We start from the raw sequence: 17,847 nt of genomic DNA on the forward strand, positions 1-17,847 counted from the left end.
CCAGAGGCCCAAATCCATTTTTAATATGCAGCTGATTAAATCCAGGAATACGGAGTGCCCTGTGCATTACCTAATGGAATGTTGATACGAAACTACAACAATCTCCTTTCCATCTTGCCTCATGATGGGACATTTAAAGAGAAGCAAGAAGTATTTCTATAAGAGCACGTGTTTGCCTGCTGAGCCTTTTCCACAATTTAATGCAAAATGGAGTATTTCCAAGTAAAAACACAGAGCTCCTTCAGACGGGATCTGAGCACCCCACCCAGCCACACACAGCCGGCCTTGTCAGGAGACACAGCAGCCCTGGTGGCGAGATGCAGACCAACACCACCCCACCCACCTTGCAAGGCCAACTTCACAGGACAAGCTTCCTGGGGCACGGGCACCATTCACACAGCATTTAAGGCTGATGCCAACTTCATCCTCACAGTTCGGAGTGCTATTCTGACATTTCTCAATGTCATGAAACATAGCAGAGTGAATTTTTCTTTACATGAAAAACTGGGCTAACAATGTCAAATGTTTTAAGATCAATGCTTGTTATGTTTTGTAGATTAAAAAAAAATCCAAAAAGTTTATTACTTATTTAATTTGACTAATTCCTAATCCTTCTATGCAGACACAGCTTTTGCTTTTACACGCGTCCCTCCTGACCTATTAGGAAGCACAAGTTACTCAGGCTTGGAGTACAAAGCTCCCTAAGGTTGCTCTGGCATACACAGGTGGCCTCAGGCCCCACACTCCAAACAGCCTGAGCACCCCTCATCTGAAAACCCTAAAGCTAAAATGCTCCAAAATCCAAAACTTCCTGAGTACTGATGTGGTGCCCCAACTGGAAAAGTCAATATTTTATCTTATGTGACCTGCCACAGTCAAAACATACATATAAATACTGCATAAGACCACCTTCCAGCTATGTGTCTAAGGTATTTGGGAAACATCAATGACGATTGTTTTGACTTGGGTCCCCACCCAAGATATAGCATGATGTACAAGCAAACATTAAAAAAAAAAAAAAAAATCCCAAATCCAGATCACTTCTGGTCCCAAACTTGAGTTAGCTCCCTGGAGCCACGTCAGCCGGTCCCTCTGGAAAGGCTCTGCAGAAGCACCGGCTGTGCTGCTTGCCAAGCTACCTACATGTGGTCACTGGCCTTCAGTGGTGTGAAAGCCAGGGTGTGGGCTCCAGGGTAGGGCAGGGAGTGGGCAATCTGAAGGAAAAGCTACTGCATCTGGGTGCTGCTTGGGTAAATGTTAATATCAGGTGATCCCTGTGAATATGCACATAAGAAAGGGTTTTATGTATGAACTACACAAAATTCAATTTCATTTCAAAAATATTCTCCGATTAACCCACGACATCTATGGCCTATCAGCAGCAACTAAAATGTGTCTATAAAACCCAACCATAAAACAATTAAAAACAGTTACCTCATATTAACGAAGTTTCCCCAAACAGCTGTGAAAAAAGAAGACAAAGATAATATTTAAATCCACAACACTCAGGGTTTTATTTTTATATAAACATGATTTTTAATATTTATCAATATCAATATTTTAAAGCTGACTGAGAAAATGACATTCTAGTCCATGAAGACTACAAAGTCGCCACTTGATTTTCCAAAATCCACCTAAAATGAAAATAGAACTCCTGTTTGGCCTTTGCAGTTGAAGGGTGATGAGCTTCTGATGAACAGAATGGCCCAACGTTTGCCTGGGAGAGGATCCTGCAAAAACTGAAAGCCTGCATTCCTAAAGGGAAGTGAAGGGTTCAAGTCAGCCCCCACTCCCCCCTCCCCCGCCCACCTTTAAATGTTGATGAAGCTGTGTCTTAGCATCATCAGTTCTAGGCACTCACCAATTTCCCTTCTACAGTCTGCTCTGCCAGGCTTTCCCTGGTAGGCAGGCTAGTGGACACAAGCCAATGGACACAGTCCTCCACACAGGGTCTAACCCCTAATACAGTGTTACTGCAGGTCACTGTTGCAGTTTGAATGTCTGCTGAAGTGAGGTCTCCACATCAGTGACGCATGATGAATTGGGACCAGGTGGGCAGACAGAACTGGGTCTAGTGGATTAATGGGTCACAAGAAGGGTATCTTTGTTGTGAAGATCGAGTTTCCTCTGGCAAGCTTCCCGTCCCACCATGGTGCATTCCTTTCTGCCCTGACCTAGCAGATGCCTCTGACATGCACTTGACCTTCAAGAAGCATGGCTTTGATACACCTCTTTCCTTTGTAACTTGTTCATTCTCTGATGTTTTATCACATCAACACAAACCAGACTAAGACAATGGTTTGAAAATGCAACTCTAGACCATGAGCAATCACCGTAAGCTAAAGAAACCTTTAACATAAAATGTGTAGACCTGATATTTCATACACATTTCCAGGTGGCTTGGGACCCTGCACCCATGTGGGAGACCCAGAAGAAGCTCCTGGCTCCTGGCTTCGAAAAAGTTCAGCTCCGGGTGTTGTGGCCACTTGGGGAGTGAATCAGCAGAAGGAAGATCTTTGTCTCTCTTCTCTCTTTCTCTGTGTAGATTTGATTTTCCGATAAAAATTTAAAAATCTTTAAAAAAAAAAAAAGGTGGTGGTGGGAGAATGCTAGTGATTCCATAAAGACACTTCTATATCTTTAAATAGAAGAGAAAGCTGCTGACAGAGAAGGCAACCATAATAAACTCAAGTGGCAAGGAAGTGAGAAATGTGAGAAACTAACATACAGCCGTAGGAGGTTCATTAAAAAAAAAAGAAAGAATGTCTACATCTTTGGATGTAATTTTAGAGTATTACTCTCAGGAAATAATTATATATACTCATACAAGAAAGCTGTCTTCAGAAACATCATGACCTTATTTATGCTCACACCCATGAGCAAGAACAAACCTAAATATCCCCAAGCTGGATCAATTATGCTACAACTGTTCAGGGTCATGGCTGACAGTCCTGTAACCAACTACAGGTTAACAAGGGGAAGGCAGAATGACGTCTTTGGATCACAGCCACACAGTAGCCTCCAGAATGAAGACCCAAAGACATAGGGTAAAGTCTCTACTTTATGGCGACAACTGCAGAAATGTGACAGTGTGTATGTGTCAACAGTAACGGCTAACAGGACCAGGAGCACTCCCAGCAGGGCCTGTGGGCTCACGTTCTTCCTGGTCTCTCTGTGCAACATTCCTTCCTGCTGGCCGTGAGCCAGGGGCCTGTCGGCACTGAGGATCTTCACCCAAGGAAACCAGCAAGCCCAGACAAATTTCTTCATGGTCAAGGGGAGGGTAGGAAGGCTGGACAGTTTCAGGTTTTAAGGCTGGCTTTGAGGCGAGGGAAGCTACTTCCTAAGATCTCCCTTAGGAAGAAGCTTGGAATGGAAGACAGCAGGAACCAGGGAGACCTGGTTCTGCTCTGAGGCCTTCCAGCCTCCTCCTGTTCAAAGGACCCGGCATGCTCAAGGGCCATTCTTTAGAGTTTTCAGAGCCCCAAACACGAACATGTTGCTATGACACAACCAACTGACACAATAAATACCTGGCATGACTTCCACGCTCCAAATTACATCACAAGAAAGAGACTGAAACTGCCCAAGTCCTGAGTTTACTGTTCCTCAGTGATTCTTCTCCCCTGTATTTATGCACTTACGTGCTTTTGCAAAAGGAGGGGAGAGATTCTAAGTGCCCTGCCACACGCTGCATGCCCCCTCGGTTCTTGGGTTCTTGGTCTCCAGCCGACTCCAACACTGAGAAGCCCCCACTCACTACCCAGAGCCACCCAAGGCCAGGAGCACTTTACTGTGCCAACCGCAACAACAGGCAGCCTCTCACTTGCTCTGCTGAAGAATTCTCTATCAGGGGCCTTGTCCCTCAAAGGGGCAGCCAGGCATTATTAATGGATGATCTCCACAAATATCTGAAACAAAGTGAACTGAATTAAACTCTTATACCTAACACCTGGAGTCAGTATCAAACGAATAAATACAAGAGAGACATAAATCTACTATTACTGACAAAAGCTTAAACTGAATTCCCTGAACACATTTCAAAACACGATGAATTTATTCCTGTCTTTCATATAAATTTTAACAATACTGTTGCGCACAAACTGAGGACCAATGGTTTCACAATTCTCGTTATGTTATGTCTTTGTATATACTCTGTGGTATACAGGGAAACCCAGTTCAAGAAAGTCTAAATTTTCACACAGAGTCAAAAGTTGAGTTATTTCCAAGGGTATGATTAGAAATGGGGGCTGGTTAAGTGAGTTAAGCCACTGTTTATGACACAGTGCCCCAGTGCTAATCAGTGTTGGCTGCTGTTTCCAGTCCAGCATCCTGCTAGTGCACCTGGAAAGGCAGTGTGGATGATGCCCAAGTCCCCCCACTCCACCTGCTGCACCTGAGGAACCTCCAGGACATTCCAGCCTCAGCCCTGGCTACCACAGTCATTTGGGGAGTGAACCAGTGGTTGGAAGGTCTCTATCTTTTCATTTCTTCAAAGAAATCTTCATAAATCTTCATAGTAAAGAAAAAAATGAGTGTCTTTTCCAATGAAGAAGAATACAACAGTGCTTTTGGAGTCTGTGTTAGTCTAAGCAGGCTCTGCATCAGCTAGCACTTGAGACAGCTCCTTTTGGAGCACAATCTCTGAATCTGAAGTGGGGTGGTCTTGTGGACTTGGTAAGAATTCCTAAAAGTCCAGGGCAAGGATCCCCTGAAACACACACACAAAACCCCGTGCCCAGAGCTTTCTAAAGCCTCCAATGAACCAGAGGTCACAAGCAAACTAAAACACCAGCAGCTGAGAATTCACACAAGCTTGCAACTTTCGGGAGAACAGGACAGGCAGAACAGAACCTGTCAGCCCGCTGGGGAAGGCAGGTCTGCAGCAGACACGTCAACAGCACTGTGACAATGCTGGACCTATTCTGCTTGCTATTTCAATCTAGCAAGCCCAGGTATTTCACGCTGCATTCCACGAAGAGGCAGAACTTCAGGAAGCTGCTCCACCCCTTTTCCAGCACAAGCCCAAGGTACACAGTCTGTGTTGCTGTAAGGCATGCCTACAGACCTGGATGGGCAGCCACACCTGCCATGCCTCCCAGACTCCTTCACTGCCCAGCCACCAGACACCGGAAGAACCTGCAGCACAGGGCAGGACAGGTGAGACTCAGCATACAACAGCTGCACCTTCTACTTGGCAGTGTGCGTTGTGACCAAAACGCAGCAGGATGCTGAGGGAGGAAAGCCTGGGAAGCCGGATGGAGAAGCTTTCCCCCTAAGCTGAGCCGGTTAACAGAAAACAGGGGAGGTCCACCTGGAACTACAGGAAGCATGAGCATGACACTCATTCTAGGAAAAGAAAAGAAAACAAAACCCACAGTACAAGTCACCAGCTGGGCACTGGGCACCTAATCCACATTATGCACCTAGACAACCGAACTGAACAAGCATGGGGAGAAATGGCGTGTCTTAAAACAGCAGGAACACTGGCAGTCAGCAGGCATAAATGCAGGTCTTTTAAAAATCAATTATCAACATAATTTACTGAGTTACTCCTTTAGGCCAAGCAAGCCACAAAGCTCCATGAACAAGGCTCCTAACCGTGTGGATCTTTAGCAGTGAAAAGCTCTCCAGGACCTGGCAATGACTGAGGTCGGGGTCAGCCCACAATGTCCAAGCTTCCATGGGGTTCCACGGCCTGGACTCCAGCCCTGAGTCAGAATCTGCGAGATTCTCCAACCTGCCAGGTGGGCCCTCGCCTGAGTGTTCTTCCAACTCGTGCCCTCCCTCAGTTCATACAGCTCTCAGTCCAAAAGTCACTTGTGGGCACCTCAGAAATGGAAGCTCCACCTGCTGCCCCCAGGCCCGTACACCTGCACATGCTGGGCACCCTCACCTAATTGGCTTGGGACCAGACGCGCTCTTGACGTTTTCAGATATCCTGGGCATGGGACACAAGTCTGCATGTGGAGCGGATTTGTTTCATATGTGCATTATCCACATGGCCTGGAGGCCATTTTATTCATCCTTAAAAAAAAAAAATTCATGGCATGACATTTTCCGTTTGTGGCATCACACTGGGGCTCAAAAAGTTCAGACTTCAGACAATTTCAGATTCAGATGTTGAGATTACAGATACTCCATGTTTATTATCTGCCCCCCAATAAAATATGAACACAGGTTTTCCATGTTTCCTTCATTACTTCAATCTAAAGTATGCAGGCAGAGGAACTCTATACGTGCTGAAAGGAGGAATTACGAAAACCTCCCTAGGTCCCTGGATCACTGCCCTGAGCAGGAGCTGGCAGACATTTCCAGCAAAGCGTAAGAATGAATACTTCAGCGTCGGCAGGCTCTCCATCTGTCCTACCTGCTCCACGCTGGCGAGGGCAAGCACAACGCGCAACCTGTGAACGCGCACTGTGTCCTTACACCACTGCAGTCTCACTTTCACATGACTCTCGGGCGCTGTGACTAATGCTTCTGCCATCACTTTTTCCTGATAGAACAAAAATTGTTAAAAAAAATTTTTAACTCTTGGGTCTCACAAAAAGAAGGAGAATCTGAGGCCTGGGCAGCCCAGAAAAGAAGCCACTGCGCTGCAAAAACGCATGGAGGCTGTCAGCACAAGTGGGCCAAATGACGGGCACAAATGAGCCTGCAAGGAGAGCTGGGAAGGGGCCACGCGGGCAGAGGCCCCTGGGCAGAGGAAGAGGAGAGAGATCACAAGATGAAGATGGGCCATGCCAGACGGACATATTCATAAGATACTCCCCAGCAAAGTTCTATTAACGAACCAAAGATGCATGCCATCATGTTCCTCTGCTACTACAGAAAGACGACAAGCCTGGGTCAGTTTGCACCAAAGCATACGAGTGGAGTGTGCAGCCAGAGGCTCCTGCCTACATTTCAGCTGACCAGCCGACAGAGAAGCTGGGGTAGGGCAGAGCTCCAGGGCCTGGGAGTGAGTGCGGCGAAGGACGGGGAGTGGTCTGGGATAAGCACATGTTCAGGTCGTGTCAAGACATCTTAAAGCAATCCCGGCCAGGATGTCCCCCTGGTGAGCAGAATCCGAGACCTGAAGCTTGGAAGGCCAACACCAGCCAGGGGAGCCTCACGGGGGACTGGGTGAAGTCTCCTTAGGACTGCCATGTGGAGGACACAGCCTTGCAGCCAAGCCACACTGCCACGCTCTCCTGAGCGCCTACTCCAGGCAGACCGTGCAGGCTCACCAGTGTATCCACAAAGTCAGGCTGTCGTTAGCTCACACAGCCAGCGGCAGAAAGGAGCAAGGCAAGAGCCCAGGATGTGCTCCAATTCACACAGTGACTGCCTGCCCAAACTCTGCCATGCCTCGCCCTTCCATGGTCTGTGTGGAGTTGCCCCATCTGCATGCAAGAAGGACTACGTGCTCATTTTCCAAGCTTGTTCTCAAAATGAGTCCCCACCCCCCGCCTTGCCCTGACTCTGCAGGTGCAACATGACTCGTACTCTTACTGACAGAAACACCAATGAAATCCATAGGGGGCAGGCTCCCACATGGAACTCTCCCTGGCTAACGTGAGGGCATTTTAATAGAGGTCCTGAGCAAACAAGGTACCCTGAGCACCTTTTAAGTATCATTGGCAGAGAGGTCCCAGGACTGGGCTGCTGCTGGACTGTTTGTTGTTCTCACGTTTTTCTGAGAATGTTAACTGCACCAAGATGTCTGACCCATAACCATGTGGCCGGTGCTCACTGCACAGCTGGACAGCGTCACTGTGGCTTTTATATAGGGAGTCTACAAGGTGGTACTTTTAAACCCTATCCAAACATTGTCTGATGTGCTTCCTGTGGGGGAAGCCTCCACGTCTGCCTTTGAACCTGGGACTTGTGCTGCTCACATCACAGGAAAGGGTGGAGATGACTTCTGAAGATAGTCACCAATGGTCAGCACCGCTCCCTCACCTGCTGGGACATTCAGTTTTAGAATTAGAGCCCGGGCCACCATGAAAGACAGCGAGCAGCCTGAACCTACTGAGACTTGGCAGCGTCTGTCCCTGGAGACCCGTGAAGCAGCCACCTGCAGGTGCGCTCTCAGCTCCTGACTTGTTCCAAATGAACTCCCCACTCCATTCCACACTTCTGACCCAAAGAACCTAGGGGTATAACAAGATGATGGGCGCTTTCCTCCAGAAGCTGTGAACCGGCTGCTTAAGTCGGTTCTGCCACTCTGTAATCTAAAATTCGGTCAACCCACTGAGGCACTCACATAGCTTTTCCCATTCAAGCATTCCCTGGCAGGTGTGGCTGCACCAAGAGGCACAGCTCTGCACAGAGAACAACCAATCTGGGCCAATCGTGAGAGGCAGAGGAGCAGGCCCTGACCCTCTGAGTCCCCACTCTGGCTCCTGATGCCAGCTCAGCATCAGGGCAGCCCCTGGGAGGCAGCAGTGATAGCTCGGGAAGCAGGGTTCCTGCCACCCACATAAGAGACCTGGAATAACTCCAGGCCATAAAGCATATGGGAAGCTAGCTTACATAGTGGAGCTTTCTGTGTCTCAAGTAAAACTTTAAAAGCTTTCTAGCTAAAAGAAAGTAAAGAGCCAGGTCCAAAGTCCTGGCAAAATCCTGAGTGCTTCCAGCCTAAGCTGCTTGCTTGTACTCCTCCTGTCCCCAGCTGAACCAAACGGTGGATGTGTCCAGGAGAGAAGTGCCTTTACTCACCCCCAAAGCAGCTCAGCGATCTCAGCTCTTCGGAAACAAGCCAGTACCTGCCTCGCCTTAGGAAACATAGAGGTGGCAGAGTTTCAATGTTTTCCCAAAGCAGATAAGAACTTGTGTAAGTCCTGCAATAATAAAAGTACTGAAAGTCTGGCTTAAGTTGGCCTAGGTTCCAAAGAGATGATACTGTTCTCTTTTCAAATTTCTCGAATAAGGAGCACGTGCAGGAGCGAGAACGCACTTTCTCTTTTATACTGAAAGGATGAGGTTGCTAACGGCTGGGCAGCGTAAGCCACCACAGAGCAGCCACTCCCTGTGGAGCATACCCTGCCCACACACCCTCAGCCTGTTTCTCAGCCTGCCAATACAAAGGTCCCCACCAAATGCGGCCCCTCAATTATTGTATGTCTTAGCTTCCAAAGCAGAATCTATGCTTTATAATTTGCCCAATCACATTCTATTAGTAGGAAAAAACAGACTAAGAAATCCACCATCATTTTCAGGGAAAGTATTTTTGTCCAAAACTGCCATGGTTATTAAATGGGTGGTTAAAAGTGAAGGAAACTGGGGCAGCACAGCACATTAAGCCATCACGTGCAATGCCAGCATCCCATATGCAAGTCCTGGTCCAGCTGCTCAGCTCCTGGGCCAGCTCCCTGCTCCCACGCCTGGGAGGCAGTAGGATGTATCTATAGGAGACCATATGCAGGTCCTGCCTCCTGGCTTAGGCCTGGGCCAGTCCCAGCTGCTGCGCGTGTTGGAGGAGTCAATCAGTGGATGGACTGCTTCTTCTTGTCTTTCCTTTCTGCCACCCTGCCTTTCAGAAAAAGTAATATTTTTGAAAGGTGCAAGCAACTGTGGACTTTGTAGATATCTGGATCCTTAAAAAGCCTATATAGATGGTAAGTGAAAAAGGCAATCTGGAGAGCATAAACATAGAGTCGATTTTTGCTTCTTAAAACTACAGCATGTGTATCTGAATATTCTAAAGGGAAGTCTGGAGGACAGAATGAAAGGCATTTCCATATGTTGGTACTGAATTATTTCGATTTCTACAACCCACAGCAAGTTCACGTGTATTTTTGAAGTCTGTAGAGGATGCTGATTTGGTTTAATGAGTCCACAGGGGTCCATATCAGGGCTTTCAAAATGCGATGTACAAATCCCGCAAAGTATAATTTGAATTATAAAATAAAACCCAGGTCCTGTGCTGCGGAGTAGTGGCTTAAACATCTACTGTCCCAGGGTAACATGCAGGTGCCAGTTCAAGTGTCTTGGCTCTCCCCCTTTCAGTCCAACTCTCTGCTGGTGTGCCCAGGAAAGCAGCAGATAATGGCCTGAATGCTTAGGTCCCAGCCGCCCATGTGGGAGAACCAGATGGAGCTCCTGGCTCCTGGCTTCAGCCTGGTCAGGCTCTGCCCATGGTGGCCACGTGGGGAGTGAATCAGACAGAAGATATCTCTTTGTGTGTCTGTCTCTCTCTTCCTCTCTCTTTCAAACAAATAAATATAATAAAAAAAAATTAAACTCACACAATTTCTAAATTAGAAGAGCTAGAAATTCAAAACTAATTACTTCACTATCTCAAAGAGAGCACAAAGGGTGGCCCCAGAGAAGGACAAGAACTTTCTGGAAATGCAGGCTCTCGGGCCCAAAGCAGGGCTCCTGTTACCATCTGACTGGTCATGTCCACCCGAGATTCACAAGCTGAAGTCCTAACTCCCACTGTGACGGTGCTGGGAGAAGGGGCGGAGCCCTCAAGGATGGAGCCAAGGACCCTCTGGAAGAACCCAGGGAGTGCCTTGCCTCTCCCCCACATGATGAGAAGGTACCACCTGCGGACCAGGAAGTGAGTCCCTGACCAACACTAAATCTGCCCACGCCTTACCCTGGACTTCGAGTGGACATCGGGGATCTCCACCATGGGAGAGCACGCTATATCGCTGTGGATGCTGGTCTACGACAACAGTGTAGAAAGCAGGCAGCTGCGGAATTACAAGCTCTAGGGTAGGCCCAGCCACGAGAGCTCCAACAGGTGCTCCAGGGAGCACTGCTGCGGCCCACAGCCCACCTTTACTCTCTCCACTTGTGTCCGCACACAGCCGGGGTTTGGGCAGCACAATGATCAGAGTGAACACACCCACCAGAAAGCACTGTGTCAGCCCATGCAGACAAGCCATGTCTCCCTGCCTTGCCCGGACAGCTGGCAGACCCTGTGCCCAAGCCTTTATCATTAAAAGTGTTTTATTATTGACGATAACTACATTTATGGGCACAGAGGGAAATTTCTGCTTTTCTTTGTGCTCCTAAAGCACCCAGGTTTATTGTCAGTTGTTGTGAACTGGCTGCAATAAACACGGGAGGGCAGCTAACTCTTTCATATGCTGACTTAATTTCCTTTGGATAGAATCGCAGAAATAGGATAGCTGGATTACACTGTAGACCCATTCCTAGTTTTTTTGAGGAATCTCTGTTATTTACATTCCCACCAACAGAGTATTACAACACCTTTTTCTCCCAAACCTCGCCAGCGTTTGTAACTGTTTTGGCTTCTGGATGACAGCCACTCTAAGTGGAGTGAGAAGACTCCTCACTGTGGTTTTGACTCACATTTCCCTAAAGACTAGTAACACTGAATCTTTTTTTCTTTAAGATGTACTTCCTTAAATGAGAGGCTGAGTGACAATCAGATAGGGAGAGGTGGACTTTCATCTGCTGGTTCACTGCTCAAATGACTGCAACAGGCAGTGCTGAGCCAGGAGCCTGGAACTCCAAGTCTCGCACATGTGTGCAGGGTCCCAGGGACTTGGGCCATCTTCAAGTGCTTTCCAAGGCACAGCAGCAGGGACCTAGAAACAGAGTGGAATAGCCAGGACTCAAACTGATGCTCTTGTGGGAGGCCCACACCGCAGAGAGCACTTAACCTGGTGTACCACAATGCCAGCCCCTGAGCATTTTGTTGTATCTGTTGGCCACTGGATTTCCTCCTTTGAAAAATCTCTTGTCATATCCATTGCCTACTTAACTAGATTCTTAGCTTTGCCACTGTTACTGAGTTTCTTGAACCCCTAATCTATTCTGAATAGTCTTTAAAAGATTTGCTTTATTTTTTAATTGGAAAGGCAGACACACAGAGAGGAGACAGAGAGAAAGATCTTCCATCTGTTGGTTCACTCCCTCAAGTGGCTGCAATGACCAGAGCTGAGCTGATCCAAAGCCAGGAGCTAGGAGCTTCTTCTAGGCTTCCGATGCAGGTGCAGGGTCCCAAAGCCACAGGGGCATTTTTTTTTTTTATTGTTTTCCCAGGCCACAAGCAGGGAGCTGGCTGGGAAGTGGAGCATCTGGCATATGAACCAATGTCCATATGGGATCCTGGCGGATGCAAGGTGAGAATTTAGCCACTAGGCTATCACACCTCTGAGTATCTATATAACTATCTATATCTATCTATATCAATATCGATATAGATATATTTATTTAAGATTTCGTTATTTTTATTAGGAAGATTTACAGAGAGAAGGAGAGACAAAGATCTTCCATTTGCTGATTCACTCCTCAAGTGGCTGCAACAGCCCGAACTAAGCCAATGTGAAGCCATGATCCAGGAGCCTCTTCCGAGTCTCCCATGCAGTGCAGGGTCCCAAGGCTTTGGGCCGTTCTCTACTGCTCTTTCAGGTCACAAGCAGGGAGCTGGTGGGAAATGGAGCAGCCGGGAGATGAACCAGCGTCATATAGGATCCCAGCACATGCAAGGTGAGGACTTTAGGCAGTGAGTCACCGTGCCCGGCCCTATGCTGAATATTAACGCTTTATCAGATGCAGAGGTTGCAAACACTTTCTCTCCTTCAGTCGGTTATTTTCTTAACTAGATTTTAACAGATTTAGTATGGTTTGCAGACATGATTCTAAGAAAATAATAATATTCCTTACCTTCTTCATTCTCCTCTTAGTTTTTGAGATAATGTAATTTAGATTTACATCATGGTAAAGTAATACTTCATCAACTAAGAAGCATGACAAGTAAAAGGTGAAAAAATGCTAGTAGGAACATAGACAACGGCTGGAAACAGTGACCATTCACCCATACACTAAATTTCAAAGTAATCACAGATCATTAAAAGTATATTTGCATGACATTAACTACTGGCTTGGCAAAAGTATGAAGTTTCATAAAACTGTATCAGCAGCAATACTGACAAACACAGGAATTTCTTTTTTAAATTTCAGCTCCCACATACAAGAGAGAACACGCAGTATTTGCCCTTCTTTGTCCAGCTCATTTCACTCCACAGGATGTCCTCCAGTGGCAGCCATTTTGCTACAACTGGTAGAATTTAACTTTTTTTAAATAGTTAAATGGCATTCCGTTGTAGACACAGATGACATTCTCCTTACCCATTCACTTCAACGTGGCACCTTGGTTGATTCCACACTTGGCTACTGATACAGTGTATTTCTGCCTTTTGGGGATATACCCAGTAGTGGGATTGCTGGATCATATTGGGCGAGTCAATTTTTGTTTTTTTTTTAAAAATCTCCACACTGTTTTCCATAGTGGCTGCATTAACTTAAATCCCTATGTCACCATTCCTTTCCTTTAATCATTTCCTTTGCTGAGCAGAAGCTTCTAGTCTGATGTACCTCCATACATTTTTTCTGCTTTTACTGCCATTGCTTCTGGAGGGTCTCACCCTGACAGCCTTCTAGAACAACGCCTTGCAATGTTTCCCCCATAATCCTCTTTAGTTGTTAGACAAATTCAGAACTCAAGTTTAGATTCTTGATTCATTTTGGCTTGATGTTTTCTATAGAGGATAAATGGGGGGTATTATTTCAAACTTCTGCATGTGGAAATCCAATTTCCCCAACACCATTTATTGAAGAGACCGCCCTTTCTCCAGCGAATGTTCTTAGCACATCAGACAAGAATGAATTGGTTGAAGATGTGTGAATATATTTCTGGGGTTTCTATTCTGTTCCATTGGTCTACATGTCTATTTTTATGCCAGGACAATGCTGATTTGGTTACAACAGCTCCGTAGGATGTCTTGGAAGCTGGTAGTGTGAGCCAGATGGTCTCCCAGCCTTCCAGCCGCTGCTCTACTTCACAGCTGAGAGTGGCACAAATGCTGGGCCAGGGAGGCAGGTCTCCCAGAGCTGGCAGAGAGGGGCTCGACCTGTGAGTGTGGCTTCACCCTCTGAAATCATATGTCTGGGTTTTCTCCCTGGAGGTGGAGAATGCTGCCCTTCTCTGTGTGGCTGTCTGGGATCCCCACCTTTGCACCGCCCCGTCCATTTGATCATCCCCACCAGCTTCACAGCCCTTCCGGTGCCACAATCTCCACTAGGCACCACTCTCTCTCACCGCAAGATGGCTTGTCATGAAAGCTCTTGTCCTTGCCATTTTCCTGTTCAAGATTTCCAAGTCACCACTGTGACTGCTCACCTCTGATTATGGAAAGAATCATGTAATAGGGCTGGCATTGTGGTGCACCACAGAAGGCTCACATCTCAGAGCCTCACATCCCATGTGGGTGCCAGTTCATGCCCATGCTGCTCCACTTTCAATCAGCTCCCTCCTAACAGCCTGGGGTCAGCAGTGGAAGATGGTCCCAGTGCTTGGACCTGTTATTCCTGTGGCCTACCGAAGGAAGCTTCCGATTGGTCTGTTCTGTCTTGGCTGCTGAGACACTCTGGGGAGTAGATCAGAAGGTGAAAGATCTCCATCTCTCCTCTCTACATAATTCTTTCAAATGAATAAGTTTATCAAAAAATAGATATGCATTATTGTATTATGCTCATTAAAAAGAAAGAGTAAATTAAAAGCATGTGTCCTGAACAAACCATGGTTTGCACTCAATCGATGAGAATGCAAAAATGATCTGCAATACATGGAAATCACACTTGGGATGGTGCAGGATACCAGGCAGCAGCAGCCACTGCTACAGTCAACCCGAGGGTTACCAGGGAAACCACCACACTCCACAGTGCTGCACTTCCGGGCTGGGAGGGAGGGAGACCAGCACACCCCACAGTGCTGCACTTCCAGGCTGAGAAGGAGGGAGACCAGCACACCCCACAGTGCTGCACTTCCGGGCTGGGAGGGAGGGAGACCACCACACTCCACAGTGCTGCACTTCTGGGCTGGGAGGGAGACCACCACAACCCACAGTGCTGCACTTCCGGGCTGGGAGGCAGACCACCACACCCCACAGTGCTGCACTTCTGGGCTGAGAGGGAGACCAGCACACCCCACAGTGCTGCACTTCTGGGCTGAGAAGGAGGGAGACCACCACACTCCACAGCCTGCACTTCCGGGCTAGGCTAAGTACTGGGTAAGGCGAATTCAATGTACTATCAATGCATCATGTCTTCAATTGATTTTCTGCCAGAATATTCCTTCTTTGTAACTCCGACAGCATCCACGTGCGTGAATGTGAAGTAGTAGTGAGTTATACAATCCCTTTTCATAACACTTCATGTGAAGGCTTCCAGCATCCACTTTAATGAATGCCTTGCACCTGTCCACCTTGCCACCCTGCTGCTCCTCCAGCAAGCAGGCAGTACTGTATGAGCACTCTCAACCCTCCAAACCCAAGGAATACCTTCCAGCTTTTACACAACAGATGCACTGCCCAACTATGGAATCAGTGATGTTGATCTCAGATGGGTCTCCTGACAGCAAGGAGCCCTCAGCACCATCCCCCACGAGGGCTTGGGCACAACTAAAAGTAAGGCTGGTTACCTTTAGTCTCTGATGCAAAACCCGGCAGGACCACGCTGTCTTCCTATTACCACCGAGCACGCCCAGTAATTCCCCGGCTTGGCTCTAACGCATGGCCACAGTCCAGGTCCCCTCTCCCAACGACAGCTGACCCCAGGGCTCCCTATGTATCCAGGCATCCCACAAAATCCTGAGGGTCCCTTTGTAAAGAAGCAGGATTCACCACTCCTCCAATCACCTCTCAGTTCTCAGTCCAGCTGTCCTCCCAATGCAACACTGAACACTCTTCATAAAGGCCTCCTAAGAGCCCAGCATGATAGCCTAGTGGCTAAAGTCCTCACCTTGCATACACCAGGATCCCATGTGGGTGCCAGTTCTAATCCTGGCAGCCCCTACTTCCAATTCAGCTCCCTGCTTGTGGCCTGGGAAAGCAGCTGAGGACGGTCCAAAGCCTTGGGACCTTGCACCTACGTGGGAGACCCAGTAGAAACTCCTGATTTCGGACCAGTGCAGCTCCAGTCATTGAGGACGTTTGGAGAGTGAATCAACAGATGGAAGGAAGATCTTTCTCTCTGTCTCTCCTTCTCTCTGTAAATCTGACTTTACAAGAAAAATAAAATAAATGTTAAAAAACAAAAAGGCCTCCTCACACTGCTTCCACTCTGTGTCTCCCCCTTTCCAAGACCTACATGGCCCTGCCAGTCTTCTGCCCTCTGTGGTGTTTCCCACTCATTTCTGCCTCTAGCACCACAACAACCTGTGGGGCTCAAGGGCAAGCAGGTAACTAATTCACAAAATGGCGGCTAACGAAGAGTCCAGGGTGGGGACCAATGTCACTAGGTTGCACCTGGCAAATAAGATGGCGACCAAAGGAAGAGCCCTGGGTGTGAACCACGCGGGATCAAGTTGTTTAAAGAAAGAATGATTGGCCAGGGGCCATTTCCGTGCTCACCTGCCCCTCACCTATGGACTTCCACAGTTGTGCTGAGGACTGGCTCTTAGTTCTCCTCTACTGGAATTCCTGGAATTCCAGCCCTGAGGCTGTTCCTGATTCCATATGAGTGTGTGTTTCCCAAATAAACCAGAACTGCTCCTATGGAAACCCTGCCATGTCTGCTTGTCTCTCACATGCCCGTAGACTGGAATGCCGGTAGACTGGATGGCAGGCAGTTGGCTCACCCCCTCTGACAACGGGGTACTAGAGGATCAAATCTGTGGGGAGGGAGCCCCACAAGAACTGAGTCCCTGTGCTAACCATTTCTGAAGGTAAAACTGAAGTTAAGAATGATAGCAGGACCTGGTGCGATAGTGTAGTGGTTAAAGTCCTCGCCTTGCACGCGTCAGGAACCCATATAGTCGCTGGTTCCAATCCCAGCGGCCCTACTTCCCATCCAGCTCCCTGCTTGTGGCCTAGAAAAGCAATTGAGCATCGCCCAAAGCCTTGGGACCCTGCACTCACGTGGGAGACCTGGAAGAAGCTCCTGGCTCCTGGCTTCGGATTGGCTCAGCTCCAGCCGTTGTGGCCGCTTGGGGAGTGAACCATAGGATGGAAGATCTTCCTTTCTGTCTCTCCTCCTCTGTATATCTGACTTTGTGATAAAAATCAATAAATCTTAAAAAAAAAAAAGACTGATAGCAGAATAGCAGAATGTAGACTGCAACAACAACTTGAACACAACTGGTCTAAACCCCAAGACATGAAGACATGTTATACGGTAAAGTCTCACTGATCTAAAAATGAAGTTCTGTCCTTCAGGGGTCTCATCTTCTTCAAGCAAGGTGTGAGAACATCAGTTGGAAGGAACAGGAGCCTCCCCTCCCCCTGGAATCCTCACCAGGCAGTCCATACTCCCAACCCCCTGGCAATTCTCACCAAGCAACTCACCCCCTCCACCAGCTGCCCACAATCCTTACCAGGCAGCCCCTCCCCTCCAGCCCCAAATCCTCACCAGGCAGCCCAAGTTTTCAGTTACAAGAGGACAGTGCAATATAAGCCCACTACACATGAGTGAAGTAAATTTCTGCATGGGAAGACGTGCTCCGAATAGACAAACTAAAAAGCAAATTCGAGCAAAATTGAGGCATAAAACCATGATGGAGTCAGTATGCCACATCCCATACGGGAGTGCTGGTTCAAGCTTCAGCTGCTCTGCTTCTGGTCCAGTTCTCTGCCACTGCACTGAGCAAGCAAGCGAGGACGGCTCAAATCCCTCACTCCTGCCAACTACCTGGGAGACCCTGATGGAGCTTCCGGCTCGGACTTCAGCCTAGCCCAGACCTGGCTGTCGCAGCCATTTGAGGAATGAATCATCACCAGATGGAGCATCTCTCTTGCTGTCTCCATAACTACCTATCAGATAATAAACAAACAAACAAAAAAATTTTAAAATTTACATTTAAAAGGCTTGGAGAGGGTGACA

General features: G+C 47.8%; 1 protein-coding gene across 6 annotated transcripts in view; it reads right to left on the reverse strand.

Annotated features, from left to right (window-relative positions):
- UXS1 (UDP-glucuronate decarboxylase 1) overlaps positions 1 to 17,847 on the reverse strand; it is a 77,917-nt gene that overhangs the window by 46,049 nt on the left and 14,021 nt on the right. For all 6 annotated transcript variants that reach the window (XM_040993896.1, XM_040993898.1, XM_040993894.1 and 3 more), the window contains exon 2: positions 1,435 to 1,462. In XM_040993896.1, coding sequence (XP_040849830.1) covers positions 1,435 to 1,462 — 28 coding nt within the window. The remainder of the gene's footprint in view (positions 1 to 1,434; positions 1,463 to 17,847) is intronic.

Source organism: Ochotona curzoniae, unplaced genomic scaffold (genome assembly GCF_017591425.1).
Source record: "Ochotona curzoniae isolate NIBS_2020 unplaced genomic scaffold, NIBS_Ocur_1.0 contig_883, whole genome shotgun sequence".
Lineage (NCBI taxonomy): Eukaryota > Metazoa > Chordata > Mammalia > Lagomorpha > Ochotonidae > Ochotona > Ochotona curzoniae.